Source organism: Grus americana, chromosome 3 (assembly GCF_028858705.1).
Source record: "Grus americana isolate bGruAme1 chromosome 3, bGruAme1.mat, whole genome shotgun sequence".
Classification (NCBI taxonomy): domain Eukaryota; kingdom Metazoa; phylum Chordata; class Aves; order Gruiformes; family Gruidae; genus Grus; species Grus americana.
Window position 1 is genome coordinate 105,226,643 of NC_072854.1, and position 21,088 is coordinate 105,247,730.

At 50.2% G+C, this 21,088-nt stretch overlaps 2 protein-coding genes across 2 annotated transcripts in view; both read right to left on the bottom strand.

The window, feature by feature from the left end:
• The window catches only part of DUSP10 (dual specificity phosphatase 10), a 76,492-nt gene extending 70,406 nt beyond the window's left edge, over window positions 1–6,086 (bottom strand). The window contains exons 1-3 of the mRNA XM_054821925.1: window positions 5,957–6,086; window positions 5,763–5,861; window positions 3,692–3,945 (exon numbers count right to left, since the gene is read on the bottom strand). The gene's annotated coding sequence lies outside the window, so the exon portion shown is untranslated. The remainder of the gene's footprint in view (window positions 1–3,691; window positions 3,946–5,762; window positions 5,862–5,956) is intronic.
• Window positions 6,087–6,860: 774 nt separating this feature from the next.
• On the bottom strand, window positions 6,861–20,833 carry LOC129205010 (T-cell activation Rho GTPase-activating protein-like). The gene is made up of 11 exons (XM_054821928.1): window positions 20,705–20,833; window positions 20,339–20,500; window positions 20,145–20,254; window positions 19,783–19,978; window positions 19,438–19,555; window positions 19,004–19,149; window positions 18,462–18,553; window positions 18,199–18,375; window positions 17,464–17,812; window positions 16,867–16,944; window positions 6,861–6,894 (listed from the first exon to the last, which is right to left on the bottom strand). Exons 2-9 carry the CDS (start codon window positions 20,378–20,380, stop codon window positions 17,788–17,790), a joined length of 906 nt encoding a protein of 301 aa, XP_054677903.1. The 5' UTR covers window positions 20,381–20,500; window positions 20,705–20,833; the 3' UTR covers window positions 6,861–6,894; window positions 16,867–16,944; window positions 17,464–17,787.
• Between the last annotated feature and the right edge of the window lie 255 nt (window positions 20,834–21,088).

Consider the following 21,088-nt stretch of genomic DNA (forward strand, 5'->3'; position numbering starts at 1 on the left):
AGGTAACCGTATCTCAAGCACTTCACAAGCGAACATTGGGAAGCTGGTCCTGGACCCTAGAAGGCCAGCCTGACGTGACGACACCTCCATGACAGTGCTTCCACCCAGTGCAGCTCTGACGTGCTCAGAGCAGTCAGCCAGCTGCGCCGTGCAGAGAGACGCCGCTGTCCATGCTGGGCTGGCCAGACCACCGATGCAAAAAAGTTAGGCTGCTTTTCTACATGCGAGTTGTGAGCAAGGAGAAGGGTCCTTTTAAGGCTGGTGCAAATATTTCTGCAGGATAAAATTAAAAAAAAAAAAAAAAAAAAAAAAAAGACCTTTGTCTTAAGTCAGAAATATCCCCCAAATCTACACCCACTTTCTTTTAAAACCTGCTGCCCGGATCTGCAGTGTTGTGTCTAAAATGGTATTAGCCTGACTTGGGAAGGGAAAAGAAATCTCTAAAATTATTTCTACCATTATTGCTCAGGAATTCATGAAGTTGAAATAAAGGATTCTGGAGAGTTATAAACACATGCCACATACCTCTTAAGGCCTGTCAATTTAAGCCACTAGAACCTAACTTCACTTTGACCTCTGAGCCATATTTGCATTTATTGTGCAATACCTGGCAAGGCAGCACCGTGTATTAGGTATCAGCTATTCAACCCCTCGGTGAAATCATCAGAGCAAATATGAAAAACAAAACGTCACCCAACCAGTATGGCAGCTGCATGGTGTGAAGAAAACTCTGCTTGACTTAAAGAAAGAACAAGATATGGGTTAAGGTTGGGGAAAAAAAAGGAAGGAAAAGAAGATCTACAACACTTAAGGAGAACAGTCTGGGGAATGGGAGCACTTTGCTGTGAATTCTTGCAAATGAGCTGCAACGTAGTCATGGCATAAACATTAGAAAAGCTTTAGTTCAAGAATATTTTTGGATATTTACTCTCTGTCAATGTTTTAAAGACAGTATTTGCAAAAGCACTGAAGTTCCCCTTCCCCTCTGCTGCTGAAATTCAGAGGAGATTTCTACTGTTGACATTAGCCAGAACCACATTAGGCCAAAGCAGATTATTTTCAAAAGTCTCTCTGAAATATAGTCAACACAGCCAAATAGTACAATTCCTACAGGCCTACTTATATTTACTAGGTAGTCAAACTAAATTTGCTATATGATCCATGAAATCATAAAAAGCAAAAAAAACTATATAAAACCAAAATAAGCCTGAGCTCTTAAGTTCAATGCACAATTTTACACCATTATTTTTAATTTGCTGGGGATCTATCCTTTCCCCTTGCTCCCTGTAACATGAAGGAAAAGGATGGGATTTTTTTGTGTTCATTTGTTTTGACAGGAAAGTTGCCTGAGAAGTCCATACAAGAGGACTTGCTTCAGAGGCGCAGCTGCCCCCAAGAAGACACCTCCCAGTGAAATCTGTTATCCTGTAAGAAATTTCCCAGAAGAAGAGGACAGTCTTCAACTCACTGTAGGATGGGTGCTTTCACAGATACGTTCATAAATGCACAGAAATGTGTAAGATTACAGCCCCTGAATTCACAATATTTTCCATTTCTTTTTTTATGCATACTACAAACTGTTTTAAACTATTTTTGAAAAAGGCAGTGCAGCTGGGAAGGTGGCAGAGAGTGAGATAAAGGAGGCGAGCTCTCTCTTATCACCACCACCTTGAGGAGGAGGGCTGTGGGTTTTCTTCACCACCGTACCCTGCCACCCACGCGCCTGGGTGAGCCGTGCTGGCAGCACGGCCGTGGGGACCTCGGGTGAATTAGGCAACAGGGCTGACTACGGCAGGGCTAGGAAAATGCTCTGCCACAAGGAGCCTCCAGGTCTTGGTGGCTGAGCCACCACTGCTCCCAACAGTGCTGCCCCTAGAGAAGTCCCAGGCATTTTACAAGGACACCGACTGCCCTCCCAAGGCTGTTGGTCCAGAAACGGAGCAGTGGCTCCATAACCCCTCTCCTGCCTGGCTGGACAGGGTTGGCTGCACCTCCTGGATGAGTGGCTCAAAGCCTCCCTTTGAGGCTGCCTGCTGCAGCTACAGCCCCAGCAGTGTGGAAGTTTTTTAAGCATTTCCTTCAGCCTCTCAATATCTACTTTATTTTGCCCCTAGGATGAAAGAACAGGCTTGAAGAGAGAGCCTGGGAGAGGAGGAGTATGGGGAACACATCAGTGACTTCAGCAGTCTTTTAAGCTCAAGATGGCCTGCTTGATGCAAAGCCCCAGCTAATAACTGAAGACATAAGCTACACTCCTAGATGGAGTGGGTGGTCAACCCTGGCAACATCTGCGTACCTCTCTTTATGTCCTTTTTATTAAAGTATTTACGTTTTCAGCTTAAGAACAAGAATCTCTTAACAGACGTGCCATTTGTGAGACACATCAGTAAGTTACGCAGCTTTCAAGCCTTAACTGCAGCATCAAAGATGGCAGAGCGGCCACAACCACTATCAACACAGCATATCTCACTTACCACGCCTGCGATCACAAGCTAGAGAGCCTGCAGAGTGGGAAGGTGGTCATTTGTATTTGTGAAACTCTTCCGGGATGCCTAACAGTAGCGCTAATTTTGTCTCATAACTTTTCCCGCAGTAACGTATATCCCCGTTGGACTCCTCCCTTAATCCATCCACAGGTGCTAGAACACCCCAGGAGGATTTATGGCCGGAGGGACTCCCACAAAATCAAGGACAATCTGGAGCCAGCCTTGAACACGGAATGACAAACTGGGACCAACGTAAGAGATCAGAGGTCACCAAGCCAGTTACCACACCACCACCCTTCTCACGGTGGCTTTGTCAGACATCACGTATTCACTTACGCCATTCCCAATGGGACGGACGTGAGGCATGGAGCAGCTCTTGGCACAGCCACACAAAAGACAATAACGAAAGGAGCGAGTGTAATTTTGATGACAAAAGAGGTATTTTGGTTTCAATATTTTTTCCAGTGTTCTTTGGGGTTATTTCATTTTTAACAACAACAGATCCCAGGTACATTTCCCAGCATAAACATCCACCTAACAAAGCATTAACTTTTGCAAGGGCCTCTCAGGAATGACATTCACTGAATCCTGCAAACGCTTACCCTGTCAGAGGAATAACGTGATTTTTCACCCCCTGTTTCTCCCTCCATGTGGCTGTCCTCTCTCACCTTTTCATCCTGGTTTACTTGTGTTTTGCATCAACACAGTTTTATTTATACTGAATACAAGAATTCATAAAAAATGCCTTTATGACAAGTGAAAAATGAGCAGGAAATTGCCCTGTGCTGTGCCATAGCTCAATGGTATCAAAGCTGAGCTTGGAAACCAGAACAAACACACAAGTCCTGGACACATTGCCAGACCTCTTGTGGGGATTGTGGGCTTAAAAACCCATCTCCACTACACTTCATCTGGGAAACCCAGCATTAAGGGCTGGGGACTCCTTTGGACCCCAAAGGCTGGTTGCCTTCACTTCGTCACCACAAACCAAACCCAACCACTCGTTACAAGAGATGACACTCATGTTGCCCCAAGAAAATCCATCTAATGGACATGCAACACCTGGAGCACCCAAGCCACCGAAGGAGCCTCTTCTCCCTCAGGCAAAACCCCAGCAGGGCTGCCAGCCTGCGTACAAGCCCAACCGGGCAGCAGCTCACCCAGGAGACCAGGGTCCTGCCTCTCCTGCACATGTGGACACCTACCTGGCCATGGTGCGGCTGCCTGCAGCTCAGCCCTTGTCTCCAGGAGGTTCACAAGCTGCATGCTGGATGCTCAGAGCACTGAAATCTGCTCTCTGCAAGGGAAGGATGTGTCTCAGCCTTGGAAAGACCTGTCGCATGTGACTGATCCCGTGGGAAGAGGAAAGGCCAAACGCTTCTGTGGTCCTCAGCGATCCTTGTTACATGTCACGGGGCATCAATTGTTCTTCAGCATCTGCTAATGTGTTAGGCAGCTCCTGAAGTAGAAAAACCATGTTTACTTCCTGCTCCAAATTTTTTTATACAGTAGAAAAGAAAAAAAAATTGTGAGGTAGAAGAACTGGAGGGAAACAGGTTATGACAATGACAGAATATGGGTATTTAGCCATATGCTTGGTATTGTTCAACAAAATCTATTGTGCCATTTGTGCGTGCACGTGCTACGTATGAATAATGACAGTTAACTGGAAGTATGTAGGAAAAGAAAGCACATGAAAATCACAATTGCGAAGCAAGAAACATGCCATCACCAAACACGATTATCCAGCCAATCAGTGTCAGGGTCCAGAGTAAAACAGGAATTCATATCACCCTGAAGTGCATACCCCTCCCACCCTCACCATCCACGGCTACTCTCTGGAAGCTTTTTCTTTGTGCCTGATTGATATCACAGAGGCTTAGAAAGAAAGCTTTTTGAAAAAATAGATCTAACTTCTCTGCATGAGAGACAAAGCATGAAAAATGCAGCATAAATAATAGAAAACTTTCTCTTAGAAGAGAGAGACAGGTTGCATCTTCCTCTGGCTCACTGTTGAGTGCTGGTTAGAGAAGTGGAGGCAAGAGGAGGCTGTAAGCCACCTACTCATGGGTAATTCTGGCCCTCAGCGGGGTCCCCAGGGGCAGGATTTAGCAGCCCCAAGGGAGCTTTGAACAGAACTCATTTGTGACATCCCAGCAAGTCATTACATGGGCACAGAGCAGCAGGCAGGACAATGCCAGCCTGCCCCTGCAGAGGAGACCAGGCAGCCTAGATGAACTCATGACGGAGCTTTTTTCTTCTCTCACTACTGATGGCATTAAAAGGACCAGAACAGAATCTGATGCAGAGAAGCAAGCAATTTCATCCTAAAATTAGGTTATTAAATACTCCAAGTAGAAGCATATAAGAGGATCCTCCCTGGCAAAACCAGCTGCCCAGCCAGTCTTGCTTAGAAAATTCTTTAAAAGCTCATTTCTGTGCTTTGTCTCATTGCCCTCTTTGCCTGCCAAAAGCAAAGTCTAACTTTCCCAGTTTGGCCGCTGTTTTGCATGTGATGTCATTTTTCAAATGCTCTGCAGTGTGCTACAGTATTTGGACTATTCAGGCTGGGTTCAGTGTTTACCACCACCACAACCTGCGGAGAACATTGTCTCAAAGCACCAGGTGTCCTGCTGGCACCACAGTGAAAAGGCAAAACATCATGCGGCAGGGCAGGAGCCGTGCCAGGAGTCCCATCCTGGCGCTACCTGCTGAGGTCCCTAATCACAGCTGGCAGGACATCAAGTCCCAAAATGAGGAAAATTACCCGTGGCATTGTTCATGCACACCAGCAGGATGTCCAGCATGGACAACTCAGCTTCCCCCCGAGTGGCCCTCAAGCAAAGCCCCACGGCTATGTGTGCTCCTGAATTGGAGAGCCATGGGAAAGGGCTCTACAGCAGCACAGCAGGAACTCGATCCAAGGCTGGGACAACCACTTTGTGCCACCCCTATGCTGGTTTGTTTTGAATAGCTGAATTGGGACAGAATCCCGCGTGCCCACAAGGGAGCTAGGTGCACAGACACTTCACCAGGGCGGGTGGTGCTACCTTCCTTCACACATGGTGCCATCTGGCTTTGTAAGACACCAGGGTTTTGCCATCGTACTCTGTGTGCACACAGGCAACACGTTTATGATCTTTTTCTCCTACTCTCCCCACCAGCTGACTTCAGTCAGATTTGACAGAAACCCCATGCCTTTGAGGGGATTGCGTTCCTACATGCTTTGTGGAAAGAGGTGGCAGTGCGGAGAAGCAAGACCCAAGAGCTACTCACTCAGAGGGAAAGGCTGCAGCCACACTCATGGCACGGCGGGCAAACAGTTAACACAGGTTCCACGCTTACACCAGCATAAGCTTAAGGTCTTGAGACATGCTAAACAATCAGAAAAATAACCTCAGCATGCTACTCTTTTGTTGAGAGCACCAGAAAGCAAGCACTGGTCTGCTTAGTGGGTAGTACATACTGACCTGTTAAAGAGGGTAGTGCACATGGAGAATGACAGTGAGTATCCAGTGAAGTCACTCCTAACTTCCCACTGAGGTGGTGGCACTTCAGAGAAGCCTCCAACCACGCAGCACAAAGCTGAGCCAGGGAATAATTGTACTGAGGTAAGTGGTTGCAGTATTAGAGCTAAAACAGAAAGGCAGGATTTGGCCTACTGACTCCTCGAAAAGGCAAGATTAAGCCTCCATCAATTTACTGCTCTGCCTTCAGTGCAACATTGCACTAATTGTAAGAGAAGATTGGCATGGTCAGATACTTTGAAAAACATTTAGGTCTCATTTACTCAGCCAGGTGCCTTTCTGAAATACCGCTAGTTTACTCACAGCCTTTGTCTGTCATTTAAAAGGCAACGCTTCCTAATGCCCTTTAAAACACGCAGCTAGGCAGCACCGTTGTTACTCTTTCTTCATATGCAAATTCAGCCTCTGCACAAGCCCTGAGATTTTCATATACGGGCAAAACCGTAGGCAGCCAGCTAACGCACAGGTCAGTGGCACTGAAAAGCTCATCAACACAACTCTTACCTGGATAAACTTTGGATAAGTCTATTTTTTTTTCCCAGTATTGACTTGACGCATGCCAGCACAAAGATCAATGGGCGCTTGGCTTCTCAGCCGCTGAGCCGAGGGCTTTTTCTCCCATAGCAGACTTGGAATTTTGGAAAGGGACCCACCACCAGTCACAGCTAGGAGGCCTGACCTGGGTGCTGTATGCAGTCAGAAGGAAGGCTGCGAGGCTCCGTGCACAGCGAGGAGTCAAAGTACAAGCCACAAGACATCTCCATCACTTGCCATGCCATGTACCCAGACAGAAAATAACCACAGGGCCCACCTGGGATTCAGGAGACAGCTGCCATGGATCTGCCACGTGACATCAGGCTGCTCGGCTCATCCCATCATCTCTGAAATGTAACGTTTGCTCGTCTGTGCCTGAAGAGCATCAGGCAGGGACCTTCTCTGACCATGTATTTGGCCAGCAGGAAGCCCAATGGCTAACACGGGTTTGGTGTGCACCCCTCAGAGCAGCTGTATCCCAAACCAACACTTAGGAATAACAAGCACATCAGTATTAACCAAACGCCAGTCATTTCAATGCGGTTATCACTTTGAAAGCCACACAGCGAGCAAATTAAACAAGTTAATCCAGCCAGCATCAAACACTGCCAACACACATCATTGAAGATGACAGCAGGCTTTGCCCTTGGCTTGGCTTCTGCAAGACAGGCAACATCCTCTTTATTTGTTCTTCTGCAATAACAGGTATCAAATGCTGGTGTTGAGTTGGAGGGGAAAAAAAGCTACCCCTCCGATGTCAGGTAACCCATTGCTCTTTGTGCCTGTGGGGAAGAGGCAGCATCAGTGCAGCCTTGCTCTCCTCATGCTTATTCAGCCATACGCTACGTTAATACGGACCTTCGTAGTGTGTGGCTAGCACAAGGAGGTATTTTATGTTCGCAGGCACGTTGCTGGTACATCAACTGACATTTACCTCAGTTCTCTTTCTCTCTGTTATTGTGATTCATGCTCCATGCTAATTAAACAGCACATGACAAATGCATCATTATCAACAGCAGCTGGAGAGCTAGTAAATCTTGCAGCAGCTTGAACGGAGGAACCGTGCGGTGCGATAGCATCCTCTGGGTGCTGAGACAGGGTTGATGAAGAATGCTGAACCGAGGCAAGGCCAGGAGGCAAGGCATAAACACCACTTTGCCAAGTGCCCACGAAGAAGTCGCAGACCCTCAGCAGTGAAAGATCGCTGCGTGCTATGTGCAGGGACAGCCGCAGGTAATACCAAACCCTCACCTAGCTGCTTGCGATGTGCAAACCTGTTAGGTGAGGGTAGCGTGGCGGAGGCTGTTTCCCCCCTCGCCCAGCCTGCAGTCACGGAGACCATCTTTGCTTGCTGGGTATTTTACTTCACACCAGGATCCTGCTCCACATCTACTGCTCTTAGCCCAGAAGCACTATCAACATAACCTTCATTTCTGGCCTCAGCCCAACACCCTCCCATCCTCAGCTTTCCCCTCTGGCTCTAGGACACCGCGGTGCAATGAAGCAGCTTGTGCTGATGTACACCATGGGAAGATAAAAGCAGATCTTCAGCTCCTAGAAGTGGAAAGTTCACCCTAGAACCAGGCAATAAAAGCTAGAGTGATACCAGATATGCTAACTTAGTTTCAACGGCAACCAAGAGTTAAAACTCATATGCATGCACTGTAAAGCTATTCTTTCCAGGGGGCAACTGCTCAACAGACTTTCAGAATCCTGTATAGTTATTGCTTTTTTCTATGCATCTTCTTTCTGTCTCTATAAAAAATATTATTGTCAAACAATACAGCAATGAGGAATGAACGATGATTTGTGATGATTTGGTGGAAGAATTCTTTAAGAGTAAGAAGTAGCTGATGCATTTTTACAGCAAAAGCCTGCATTTTTTTCTTCACTGTTGTCATGGGTTTATTTATACAGAGCAATTCATGTAGAAAACTTCCCCCCAGCACTGGGCAATCCAGGGCACAGCCATGCTGAAAGTCATAACTGCAAAGTAAGCCTGTACAAAAAAAAAAGAAAAAAAAGACTAAAAAAGGTCTGACCAAAAGACCTTCAGGGATTTTACATCCTTAAAGGCCTCTGCGAACAGAGGATGCTCCTGAAGCTCAGGTGCTTGCACAGCATGTGGTGGTGACCCAGCGTGTGAAGGGTGTCTCTGGCAAAGGACGTTAAAGCTTGGAAAAGCAGAAAGATTTTTGACTCCTTGTTTAAATAGAAGCTAGAGGTTTTGTTTTTATTGCTGGCAAACACACAGTATAAAGGCACTCTCATTAGATTTAGAGAATTGTTTCATGAGTTAGGCAAATGTGAGAGGAACGAGCTCTTCATTTCAGTCTGCCTTAAACCTCTGCTGGCTCAGGAACATTTTGACACTCAGACTGTTTACAGAAGCCTCTTTCTAATGTTTTTTCCTCTGTATGAATACTACATGGGGCATTTCCATGTTTGAGAAGCATGAGCTTCAAATACCAGCCTGGTTTCCCAGGACAGATGAGAGAGCAAACCCACCACGTGCTCTCTTGCACCTGAACCTGATGAAGGTGACCAAGTAGTCGCAGCCTGCTCCTGACTATGGCAATTGACCCCAGCAAAGGCTCTTTCACCAGGCTATATCCCAGCTCTGGAGGAGACTTTCCAAATCCATCAGCTAAACAAGCATAAGAGACGCACAGAAAGGGAGAAGGAGCCATCAGGGTCAGCAGGACACACCGCTGCTTCGCTCTCAGCCCTGCTGAAACACCCCCCTGAGAGCTCTCCATGTCCCCCCAGCGCCTGAAGGTGCTGGGGGCAGCCACAGCGTTCACCCGGCTGCCTGCCCTACCCTGCTGTGGGCTTGGATGCCCGCACCCGAGCTGGTGTGCTGGGGCCATGCAAGGTGGGGCAGGGCCTGGCCCTTGAGCCACACCAAATTTGCATTTTTAGCCAGCTTCTGTTCTGAGAGGCATTAGTTTTTCACACCCTCGTTTCACCAGATCTAATCAACTATGCCTGACCTGCATTTCCTGCAGCTGGGCAAGGTCTGCCAGCTCCAGCCCCTGCACCACGTCTGAGGTTGGGCTCCTCTCCTCTCAGCAGTGGCACATATCACCCTCATCTTGACTGTCACCCATCTCCACCTTCTCCCTGACCGCTCACAGCAAACTCCCAGCACTGGTGTCCCAACTTTCCCTGCTCCCCTGCACTTGCTCTCTACATTCCCACACCCTCCCATCCCAAGTGTCCCCAGACACCCATGTCTATAGGGTCATGCGGAGGCGATGGGGCTGATGGCTCTGCTGCGTGATCAGTACACACTGAGTCACTGTGGCTCCAAGCAAGCAGCTGGAGCTCTGCTGAAGCTATGTAAGTACGGGATGGTCCATGGCTGAGCTACCCTGGCCCTCTAGCTGTAAAATCAGCTATCATGAGTCATCTGATTATCTAGTACCAGGGAACAAGCTGGACTAGAGATGACCCCACCCCCAAGGACACAGAGATCAATGTTTTGAGATACTCTGCATCTGCACCAAGCATGACTATCTGAAGCCAGCCACTGTTTTCACAGAAAACAAACCATAATGCTGCTGGCAATCTTGCAGCATCTTTCCACCATTCCCCTGCATCCACCCAGAAGGACGAGCACGAAGTCCTGCAGTTCACCCTGCAACTCAACTCCAGGGCAGCAGAGACCACCGAGACGCCTCCCTGAGACAGAGGCGGAGGGGGGGCAGCACGGACACAGCAGAGGTGGCAGGACCCTTCCAGAGAGCTGAGCGAATGCCACAGCAGCGAGCTGGTTATGACCACCTCGGGCACGCGGGCAGCAAGCTGATGCTGCAGGACGTGCTTTAGGGGAGAGAGACAACAACAGCATGCAGAACACTTAGCATCTTTGACAGACCTTTGAACAGGAGGTCAGTCATCATGCTATAGGCAACACAGTATTAATTTGTCCAGCACAAATGACATTTTTGTTATCGTTACCCTGTGACTCAGCACTTTGTATTTTTAATTTACTGCCATCACAAATGCGACAAGAGCCAACACAAAAGGGAGGGAGACAGATGCGAGTCCCTCAATAGGGACGATGGAGAAGTATGCCGAAGAGCTGGTACCGCTGGCACAGCACGAGAGCCCTGTGACAGCTGGAAGAGGAATGAGTATGAGTGATGTGTAGCCAAGCAGTGTAAATTCATCATGCGTGCGAGGGAAATCTCTCTGCGTCTGCCAGCACAAACTGCGTCAGAGCTTAGACATAGAGCTGAATCTTACACCCGCTGAAGTCAGTGGTAAGCTGCCCGTAGACCAGGACTTGTTCCTTAATGCTTTCTGCAGGTAAGACCCAGGCTCCTCACACAGCTTGTTTGCACTCTCACATCATGAGAAACCAAAGCTCGCTTGTTTGGAAAATAAGATATATTGAGCCTCAGCAAGACGTTAAAGTGGCTAGCTGATGCGCACTACACTCACGAGGTCGGGCAGCATTTTACATCACTGAAACAGCATGTCCCCTGTTACGCAAGGGAAAGCGCCGGTAGCTGGGTCTTGTGCCCGGGGTCAGAGCTGCTCCGCAGCTGTGCGCGTGGCATGCCCCGAGGCCAGCTGCTGGGTGAAGCGGGCAGCACGCTCCATCGCCCCAGGCAGAGGAGGAATTGGGTCATACCTGTCACTGCACCGTACAAAAGGTTAGCGCAAATCTTTACAATCAGACCACGTTGTTTCAGGTAATTGCCACTTCTAGTGTGGGCCAGGAGCAGTAAGCTACAGCGGGATAAGGGTCAGTTTTATTCCAATAAACCTGCCCTCACCTCGGTGCTTTTGCACGTCAGGCATCCCGCCAGCCCAGGCTTCTTTCTAACCTGTCAAACAGTGACAGCATTCTCAAAATGAGATCAGCATCTCTCCCCGGTTGCTACAGGCATAATTAAAAGAAACTGATTGACATTTTAATATCCATTACTCTTGAATCAGTAATGGGGTTGCTGAAAAGATCCCTTGGTCTTAAGCTTCAAAATGTGAACCCGTCAGAAAGCGCGCGTTACGGCTCTGGCCAGTATTCAGACTCCAGTTATAAACTAAAATTAGTGCAGTTTAATGTTAGACTGTAGCTTAACTGAGCCAGTGAGCAGGAATGTTTTGTGCTCCAGTAGGATGCAAAGAAAGGCAGTCTGAGTAAGTACTACTTTCTTTGTGTTTATAGAGAGAAGGGCCAAATTCTGACCTTTTCTATGGTGATTTAGGCCCAACTTCATGGCCGCTGGTGGAAGCTGTCCCAGGGAAATCAACAGGCACAATAAAAGTGCCAAAGGGCCTAGAGGGGGGAATATCAGCTAAATGCATCTGGTAAGGTACCTTTAGAGGGTCCTGGCTGAACCACATGTCAGCATGACTATAATTGGGTTCAGCCCAGTTAAGCAAATCCTCCCCCAGTGAGAGGGGGCTATGGGAGGCTGCAGCTCCTGGGCTCCCCGGAGACCCACCATGGTGGTAGGTTGTGGGTAGAGGAGCAGCAGCTCCTGGCATCATGGTTCCTGTGCCTTACGGTGATGTCCAGCAGAAGAAACACCATTGCCATTTCCTCCGTGACAGCACCCAATTTGCAGAATAAATCACCACAAGGTATGATGAAGACAAATTAAAGCATGAGGACTGTACCTCTGCACAGCCAAAGATCAGCAATATACAGCCGAGCCTATTAATAACTTGATTTCAGGGCAAGATAGGTTTCTCAAGACCAGCCGCAATGAGGATCTATTAAATCAATCACAATCAAAACCTAGTCTGCCTTCAAGTGACTTCCAATTAGGATGCAGTAACATTATTAAAGGACTCAGACAGGCAAATTAAAGAGGTACGCTGAGGAGGAATCGTTTCCCAGAGGGCTAATTTTCATCATCCTCTGAAATAAAAGCCTCCAGAAGTTCAGATTTCTCATTTTAAAAAAAAAAAAAAGCCAACACCAAAAACCAAACAGAAACCACATTATCAAATTAAAAGACTTGCTAACGTTATGTCACTATTCAGTTTTTCCTTTTTGGAGACTTTTTTTTTTTCCTACCCAACTGTCACCAAACCAAAAGGATAAAATCATGAAGCAGCTCCTTCTTCATGTTTGAATACCCACACTTGATCTGAAGGCTTGATAAAGAAAAGGACGTGATGACAGGAAAATATTAATTGCAGCTTTGTCAAACGGTTTGTATTTTTAGCAGGGGAACAAAGAGAGGAAGCCTACTTGATCATTCAAACAATCAGGAGCCAGCCTGAAACAGTGATGAGCTCGGATTAAGGGGGCAGATTAGAAAGTGGAATTTTGCAAATCAATTTTAAAAATATGAGAGCAAAGGGGACATGATCTATTTATCTGTTTACTGATCTGAGGAGCAACCACCTCAGTAACTCCTGGAAGTCTCTGCCATACATTTAGAATGAACCAAAGGCAAAAGGAGAAGTTTCCCATACCTAGGGGGGAAACTATTTAATTTTTAATGTGTATATATTTATTCCTATATTAGAGTACTACAAGTTATTAATAATTGTATTTAAAGACATTATTTCTATATAAATTTATGTGTGTTTATATATATATCTGAAATTAAGATTAGCTGCTCATCAACAGCAATATTTGCTCAGCCTGAACATTTAACTAAGAGCCTGAAAAAGCAATGTTCTTAAACCGTAACAGAGACCTCATCAGCTATGAGAGGCAGACAGTAGAAAATTCATCTCCAAGAAACTACAGGAAGAAACATCCATCATCTTCCATGTTGGAGGTCAGGCAAAGCCCTAGCATAAGTCAGGCATGTCACAGCTTTTCTCATTTTCCTCTGACCAACACTAGTTTGTACAAATCATCTCTGAACCAAGATTGATACACTTTATATTCATGCAAAATAATGCATTTTTCAATTGGGTGGAAGAGCCAGAAAAAAACCCAAACCTGAAGGAAAGACTCCAACTTACATCACTCCTGACCTACAATATCATCCCCTCCTCACCCCTCACACTCACTTGGCTTCAAGTTCAGCACTTGCTTTCATTCCTCTCCATCCCCGCCAGCCCTTTTTTTTCCCTTTTTTTTTTTTACATCTGTAATTGCAATTAGTTCAACTTCTGAACAAAAGCCATTGAGAAACAAAAGAGTTTTGCTTAAAAGTCTGAAATAACATGCTTGAACTTTCCCAAGAGAAACTTCACTCAAACAGCTGGCCACATCTGACTAGCAAAGTCACCTGTCTGACCTGAAATTGCTTTCCACTCCTCCCAGTTTGTTTGGGTTGGGTTTTTTTTTTCCACCTTGGGTTTTTTGAGTTTTGTTTGTTTGTTTTTCCTTCATAAATAACTGGTCACACAAAAACGCCACCCAGCCATATTTCGGTCCCAATCCCTGGGATGCCAGCAACAGCCAGCTCAGGGCAAGTGTACGGTCACTATATACGTGTTTCTGTAGCAGGGGAAACCCCGCCGTTGGGAACCTCATCCCGGTTCGCACACCCACTGCTGAAACCTGTCAGGTACAAGATGTGTTGGAGTCAGTGCCCGTTCCTGACTATATAATTTTCACCTGAACTGTGCTGGAAGTGGAGCTGACAAACCGGGTGTGTTTTGGGCAGAAACCATGGCAGGCACAGAGCCCGTCGCTCTTGCAGCTAAACACCTTTGTACATGGCCACGAGAGCCACTGCCTTCTCCCCAGGCTCACCCGGCCTCAGCCAGCCCGTTACATCTACGGGCAAAACATATCAAGTGCCTGAAACTAGGAGGAGGAGAAACAGTTCTTCCTACACAATCTATGAACTGCATCTGAAAAGGGGACACGGATGACTCCACCTGGCATCTTTAACACCTTCCCCATCTCCTTTTTATTCTAGCTTTTAAAACATTAGCTCTGTTGAAATGGCAGGACTGGGTGGTAATCACCGGGAAGTGGCAGAAAATATTAAAACGGAAAGAGCAAGAAAACAGAATACAAGAAGTCTGGGTCTACTTTCCAACTGCAGCCTTGGCTGCTGTGTGACTGTGGAGAAAGCTGGCTCCCTCTCCTCTATATCTCCCCAGTGGGATGAAAATTATCCTCCGCCTCTTAGGGGTCTTTCTCCCCAACACAAATGGTTGGACTGAAATATTTTTCCATAGCAAAGAAATTTCATATTAAAAAATGAATTTTTCCAATTGGATCTGGCAATTAACCAAACCTGTGCCTTGCTCCTCTGTGGAGACACAAAGCAAGCATATGCAAGGCTGGTTTTTGCAGGTTTGGGGTTTTTTTAATGCTTTGGTTTTTTAAAAGCATCTTAGTGCACCTTAGTGCAGGAGCCCAGGCACAAGGTCACACCTCGCTGCGCTGCTTCTGCAGTTCTGTGTAATCCCAATTCTAAATGTTAAACCAGAACGGAAACCAGCCTGCAAGTTCACACACTGGGCTGCAGGAAACACCTACACTAGTGTCATACAACATCGTTGTCAGAAGAACGAGCAACAATTGTAACAGCTGCTAATTTCATGCCTCACTTTCTAATTTCACAGGTCAAACGTGGCACGGGTGCAGTATAGCTGTAATTCCCCGGCATGTCAGCAACTGGCTTATTCCACGGCTGCCCTGGCCAATGGCTAAGGTGGGTGCTGAGTTATCTCAGCAGAGCATTTGGCTCCATAGCACACAACTGAAAAAAAATATCGTGGACTAAGTTACCGCTGGTTTATCTCCACTGACAGCAAAAGGCAATGAACAAATTTGGCAACACAGAAGAGATGAAGGAGATATGAATGCTAAGGCAGACAGCATAGGCTCAGGTACTTTGTCTGACAGCTCTTACATTTATGGCTTTAAAAAACATGCCAAGTTCTTTCCCTAGAAGTACATATCTTTAACATAAAATATACCTTAAAGCATAAAATGGTATCTGCAGGCATTTTGTGTGTAGCAATATTTTGGATCATCATCATATATAGGATTACCATACTTTCTATGAATAGCAAGTCTGGCAATTACAACTTTTATGCCTTGCTCCAGGCACCAGGTGTGGTTTCTGTTGGAAATGCAATGTCATATGCGCACATCACAGCTCCAACATCTGGTAAACTGTGCTACAAAACGAGGCCAACAGGTTGGTTGCTTCTCCTTCACATGTAGTCTGTAGGTGGCCCTCCAGCAGCCGCCAGCTATGACAGCTGTTTTTTCCTGTAGCATTTCGCTTGGAAGAGAAGGGAAGGTGTTTATCCTGCAGTGCCTGGCACCCTGAAGCCGTGATCCTCAAACACAAGGAACAACACTGCATGCATATGACTCATGGTCACCCAGGGTAAGCCAGAACACCGTTTGAAGATAAGAGAATTCCTATGTGAAGGGAGGATTTGGTTTCAACTCCCAAGCCCTAACATATTTGTCCACCTCATCAGCAGGAATTTGCTTGAGAAGCCCTCACTGAAAAGATCTGTGGAGATAATGATGAGTGGTAGGGGAGAGAGGCAGCAGAAGGGGCTAGTGCATATGTTGACCCACTGCTAGGGCATCATACTTTTGCAATAGAGATACCCTTACCCAAATCACTGCCACTTGCCCAGCTTACCAAGACAGACCTAAGAGCTGGTCTTCCCAGAGAGATGCACCAACCAACAAGGATTTATCCTCTATTTGGCACCTTCCTCAGGAAAACAATTAGGACAGCCACACACATGGCCTTGTCACACACAACTCTGCAGCTCCTAGCTCTGCCCTGGTGCTCTCACCACCAAATTCTTCTTGTCAACATTTGGAGAGAGGCAGGAAGGTGCAAAGCAGCCAAAGCTGGGGCAGGGCAGAGAAGATGGCATTTAGAAGGATATGTCACCAGAAGAGGCTGTGAGCAGACTGGGTTAAAATTGCAACAGCAGCCAGGAGAACGAAGCAGTTGTGGTTGCAGTTGTGCGTCACACACACAGTCAAGAGTCGGGCACATCCCTTTTCATCTCAAGTCTGTCACACACACTACTCTGCTCAGTGACACCGAGAGTTTCCTACAGATCTGTTTGCTTGTATAGGGATGGATACGAGGTGAAAGTTTGAGGAGCACCAAAGTCTCCAAGACTGTGAGCTACAGCCATGACTTGAAGGGGACACGCCAACACCAGAGACACAAGGAGCTGGCTTTCACCTGGTGTGCGCAGTGAGAAAGAACATGACTTTGTGTGGGCTTCCAACTGATGTTACTCATTGCTGCACTTGAGTGGCTCACATACAGAGAGAGATCCTCTTTCCAAAAAGAGCCTGGGGAAATGGAGCAATGACCAGCTAAAAGATGTACTCTGTCCCTCCCAGAGAATACCGGGAGCACACCAAAGAATAATTGTCAGAAACTCACAGCATGGTCGCAGCTCAGGTCCTTCTCCAGAAGACTGGGTGATGGCTCACGTGGGCTCTCTTGGCTCCTTTTGGTGTCCTGTTCATGACAGGAAACCCATGAGCTTTCTCCCTTTGCCCTTCCCATTCTCCCCCTGCACCCCACTGCGGAGGAGCGAGCGAGCGGCTGTGTGGTGCTGAGCTGCCGGCCGGAGTTAAACCGAAGCAACCTGTGGCCAAACTGGTTACCTACCGAGGGTGAGCGTGCTCACCCTTCCTCCTGCGTCGGGGCGCGGGCGGCCCCTGTATCGCACCGGGATGCACCAAAGCCTCAGCAGTCCGGCTGCTGCTGGAGCCGCTTCCAAAGCTTTTTGGGTGAGCCGAGGCACTTAGGGCGCCCAGCGTGGAAGTTAATCTCTACCAGTGCCATCCGTGAGGGGGGGTCTGAGGAAACTGCCCGACGGTCAGCATGCAGGGAGGATGGCTGCAGGGGACAGCAAGCTGCAGGTGACGGTGGCTGCATAGGGACCTTTAGCCCTTCCTGGCCGCCGTGCCCTGCCTACGTCTTGCCCTCGCTCTGCCCTCATGGCGCTGCTCCTAGGAGATACCCAAAACTCACCAGGACCATGTCCTGGGCAACGTGCTCTAGGCCAGCCTGCTTCAGCAGGTGTCGGGCCAGAGGACCTCCACAGGTCCCTTCCAACCTCCGCCCTCCTGCGTGACTCGGTGCTTTGCTTTTGCTCCTAAAGCGCCTCAGCTCAGCCCTGACGCCCGCTGGAAAGGATGCTGGGACAAGGGGCGATCCCAAGCTCCTCCCCCCCGAGGACTCAGCACAAAACAACAGCTCCCCACTCCACAACAGCCTATGGCAGACACAGTCGGGAGGGAGAAGAGATCATTTTATTGTGGACGTCAGCTCGGGGGGGCCAGGAGTCACAGCGGTTCAGCTGGTGAAAATGAATCGGCACCTGCAACAACAGAGTCCGAGAGCTCCGATAAATCCACAAAGGCAGGAAGAGGCAGGACTTTGGTCCCCTCTCTTTGGGGAACACCACTTTTCACGAGGAATCGTTCACGGCCCAGAAGAGAGAGCTATGGCTGGCATTGACTGCGGGCTGGCTCTGGCGCCTTCTCCCCACGGCTAATGCCCTCAGAGACCCGTGCGCGTGCAGAGATGCGCAGCGCCCCTGTGCCAGGCAGCGGGGCTCCATCGGGAGCCCCTGGGGAGCTGCCAGGGAGTTATTGCCAAACCCCGCGCAGCGCCGGCCCTCGCCGGCCCTTGCCAGCCCGTTGGACTGCCTTGGAGCAGCGCTGAGAGTCGTGAACGATGGGGGCAGCAGAGCCTGGTACACACCTGGGCTTCCTGACCTGCTGCGCCTTCCCGCACCTTTTCTGCTTTCCATGCCCCAAAACGTTTCCTCTCTTCTTCCTCCTCTTCTTTGCTGGCTGGCCTTTGCTCTCCTCTCCCCAGGCCTCTTTTCTCTTCTCGTTTCTGCTCGTGTTCTCCTTGTCCCGGGGAGAGCCTGCAAACCTTTCCATCCCACAGCAGTATTAGTGAGGGAGAGCCGCCATCCACCGCCGTCCGTTCTGATTTTAACCAAAGCGAGCTCATTTTACCTTCTGTCCCCTGGAAGGCTCGCCAGTGCTTCTGGGCGCCCCAGGGAGTCTGCCGTGCTCTCGGGGGCAGTTGGAGGCAAAGCTGGAGGTGCCTACAACAGAGGTGTGCGAGTTGGCAGGTGGCAAGAGACGACCTGGAGCCGTAAGCGACTGTTTGCCAAATCGCCGCCTTGGCTCTCCAGAGGAGATCCCTTTGGCTGGTATGCATCAGCCACGTTTCGCACAGCCCCCCCCAAAATAGTCTTGACGAAGCTCTGACGAAGTAGGACCTGAGCAAAACCCTTCTGAAGTTGACAGCTACTCCCCTCTGCCTTTTTGCAGGTATTTGGCGGGCATCTTGTTGGACCAAGCGCGTGCCCAGCGCGTTGGAGAAACAAGCGTTTGCCAGTTTTCCTTACTATGTATCATCCCGGGGCGCGGAGGAAGAACCCAAACACACCCCGGCTCTGCTGCCAGCAAGAGGCACCGCGGCCGCTTGGCCTCCTCAGAAACTCCCCTCCTCCACCAGACACGCCGTCACAGTGTCTGGGGAGCTGACGTACCTCTGCCGTTTCAGCCTCCAGCACCGTGTCTCCCCCAGCTCCTCTGAGGACACCGAGCAGAGAGCGGGGTGCACGCGGCAAGGCTGCTGCCTGACGCTCGGTGTCCGCTGTGACTGCGGGGACACTTTGCTCCTCCAAACGCAGCTCTAGAAAGCAAAAGCACGTGCGGCAAAGCGCCGCCTTGGAAGTAAGCGGCAGCTAAAGCAAAGCCCGCCTGAAGCCCCACACCGCCTATGGTTTCAGCCCTGTCCGCAGGCTTCGGCTCATCTTGCAGAGCAAACCCTTCATGCCCCGAGCGGCAGTGGCCAAACAGAGGCCAGGGGACAGGCCGGGCTGAGAGGACCGTGCCCGATGCCCAGCCCCGCCAGAAACGGTGCCGAGGTTTCTGGCATCCCAAGCGCCAGCCTGTGACAACCCTCAGTCCCTCCTCTTACCTCTGGATCTCTCCGTGGGGGCTGGCGACTCCTCGGCTGGCGGGCTGGAAAGCTCCCTTGCCTCCTCCCCAAAGAGTTCCCTGCAGTTCTCCATCATGAACTGCACCAGCCGTTTCACCTGCACACATCACAGCCCCGGTCTCAACCTGGCTGCCTGAAAACGGACCAGGCAGCCTCTCCCACTCCCGAGCCTTGCCTCTGCACGGCAGGCTGTGCCTGTGGGGCTGCTCTTGCAGGCAGCCACCCCACCGGCCCTTGCTCGAGGCAGGAGGCAGCCAGGGACCTCTGAGCAGCCAAGCCCCGATGGGCCGGGAAGGCCGCAGCCGGCTGCTCCGTGGAGCGTACCTTCTCAGTCACCTCCAGCATGGCCTCCAGCGGGAGCAGGTCCTCGTTGGGTGGGCTCAGCAGGCTTGGCCCGACGCAGATGGCCAGGTTGCTGGAGGTCATCCTGCTGGTGCCTGCGTTGCGGCCGATGTGCTGAAGCAGGGACAGCAGCGGCTTGAGCAGGAGGAGGTTGGCCGCAGGCAACTTCTCGGCCACCCTGAGGGAACAGGAACACGAGGGTCATAAAGCAGATGTTGCCCGCAGCCGTCCCCCAGACTTGCCCAAGGCAGGTGGGAGCCAGCGGCTGTGTTGCGCAGCTCTCCAGGGCTCTCAGCCAGCGCTCGGGGCTCCTGCTCAACAGGCAGGCTGCTGCCCACGCTTACGCTTTCAGCTCCGAGATCTTCTCCTCCTTGCTGCTCTGCTGCATCGCTGCCATCCAGTCCTCGTAGAGGTTGTTCACGAGGAGCTTGGAGGGGATGCTTCGGAGGAAGTCCTGCAATGCCAAGGGCTGCGGGTGAGCCTTTGGACACTCCAGGCCAGCCAGCAGCTCCTCCAGCTGCAGGTCAGAAGCCCTCACCTTCAAGACGACGGCCAGCAGCAGCGCGGGCTGGCTTCCCATGTCGACGTCCGCACCGCGGTCCAGGGCCTCCCGCAGCTCCCGGCAGGCTGCCCCGCTCTCAGCTCTGCGGAAGATGCCCTCCGTCGAAGGCCCTTCCTGCTGCAGGACAGCCAGCAGCTCCTGCAGGAGAGGCAGGAGGACGGTGGCTTGGCTGTGGAGTTGCCTTCCAACGGCGCTGGCCAGGGCCAGAGCTCTGGCCCAGACCTGGCTCCTTGCTGGGGCTGGAGAGCCCAATCCCCTGTCCCTGGAGCTCCTGGGGACACCCACCACCTCTTCGGAGCAGCCGGCGGGAGCGCTGGGGACCCCTGGTCCAGGCTGCCTCACCTGGATGGGCCGGGGCAGCGTGCCGTCCTCCCCGCAGAGGGCTGCCAGGGGCTGGCCAAAGAGCGCCCTGCTGCAGCCGCAGCCCACCTGGGCAGCAGCCGGGGTCCGCCGCAGAGCAAAGGGCCAGGGCAGCCATGTCCTCCTCCTCCTCCTCCTCCTGCTGCTGCTCCGTCCTGCTGCAAAGGAAAAGAGAGCCCAAGCCCGTCAATGGAGACCGCCCGGCCAGCGCTTCCCGCAGCCTGCCCTGCCCTGCCCTGCCTGCAGCGCGGTGCTGAGCGGTGCGGCAGGACGGGCAGGGAGCCAGCGGCTGGAACCACGGCCTCGGCTCAGCGGCTCCGGCTCGGAGGCTCCTGCGAGCCGGCGGGACAGTGGGACAGCCTGGCC

What these genes read in the sequence shown, in the direction of transcription:
- LOC129205010 (XM_054821928.1), bottom strand. Translation starts at nt 20,380, where the DNA reads ATGGGAAGCCAGCCCGCGCTGCTGCTGGCCGTCGTCTTGAAG. An exon ending in AGCCTTCCAGGGGACAGAAG is followed by an intron (nt 18,376 to 18,461) that starts GTAAAATGAGCT and finishes TGGGATGGAAAG; the next exon opens with GTTTGCAGGCTCTCCCCGGG. An exon ending in CAGCAGGTCAGGAAGCCCAG is followed by an intron (nt 17,813 to 18,198) that starts GTGTGTACCAGG and finishes CTGTTGTTGCAG; the next exon opens with GTGCCGATTCATTTTCACCA.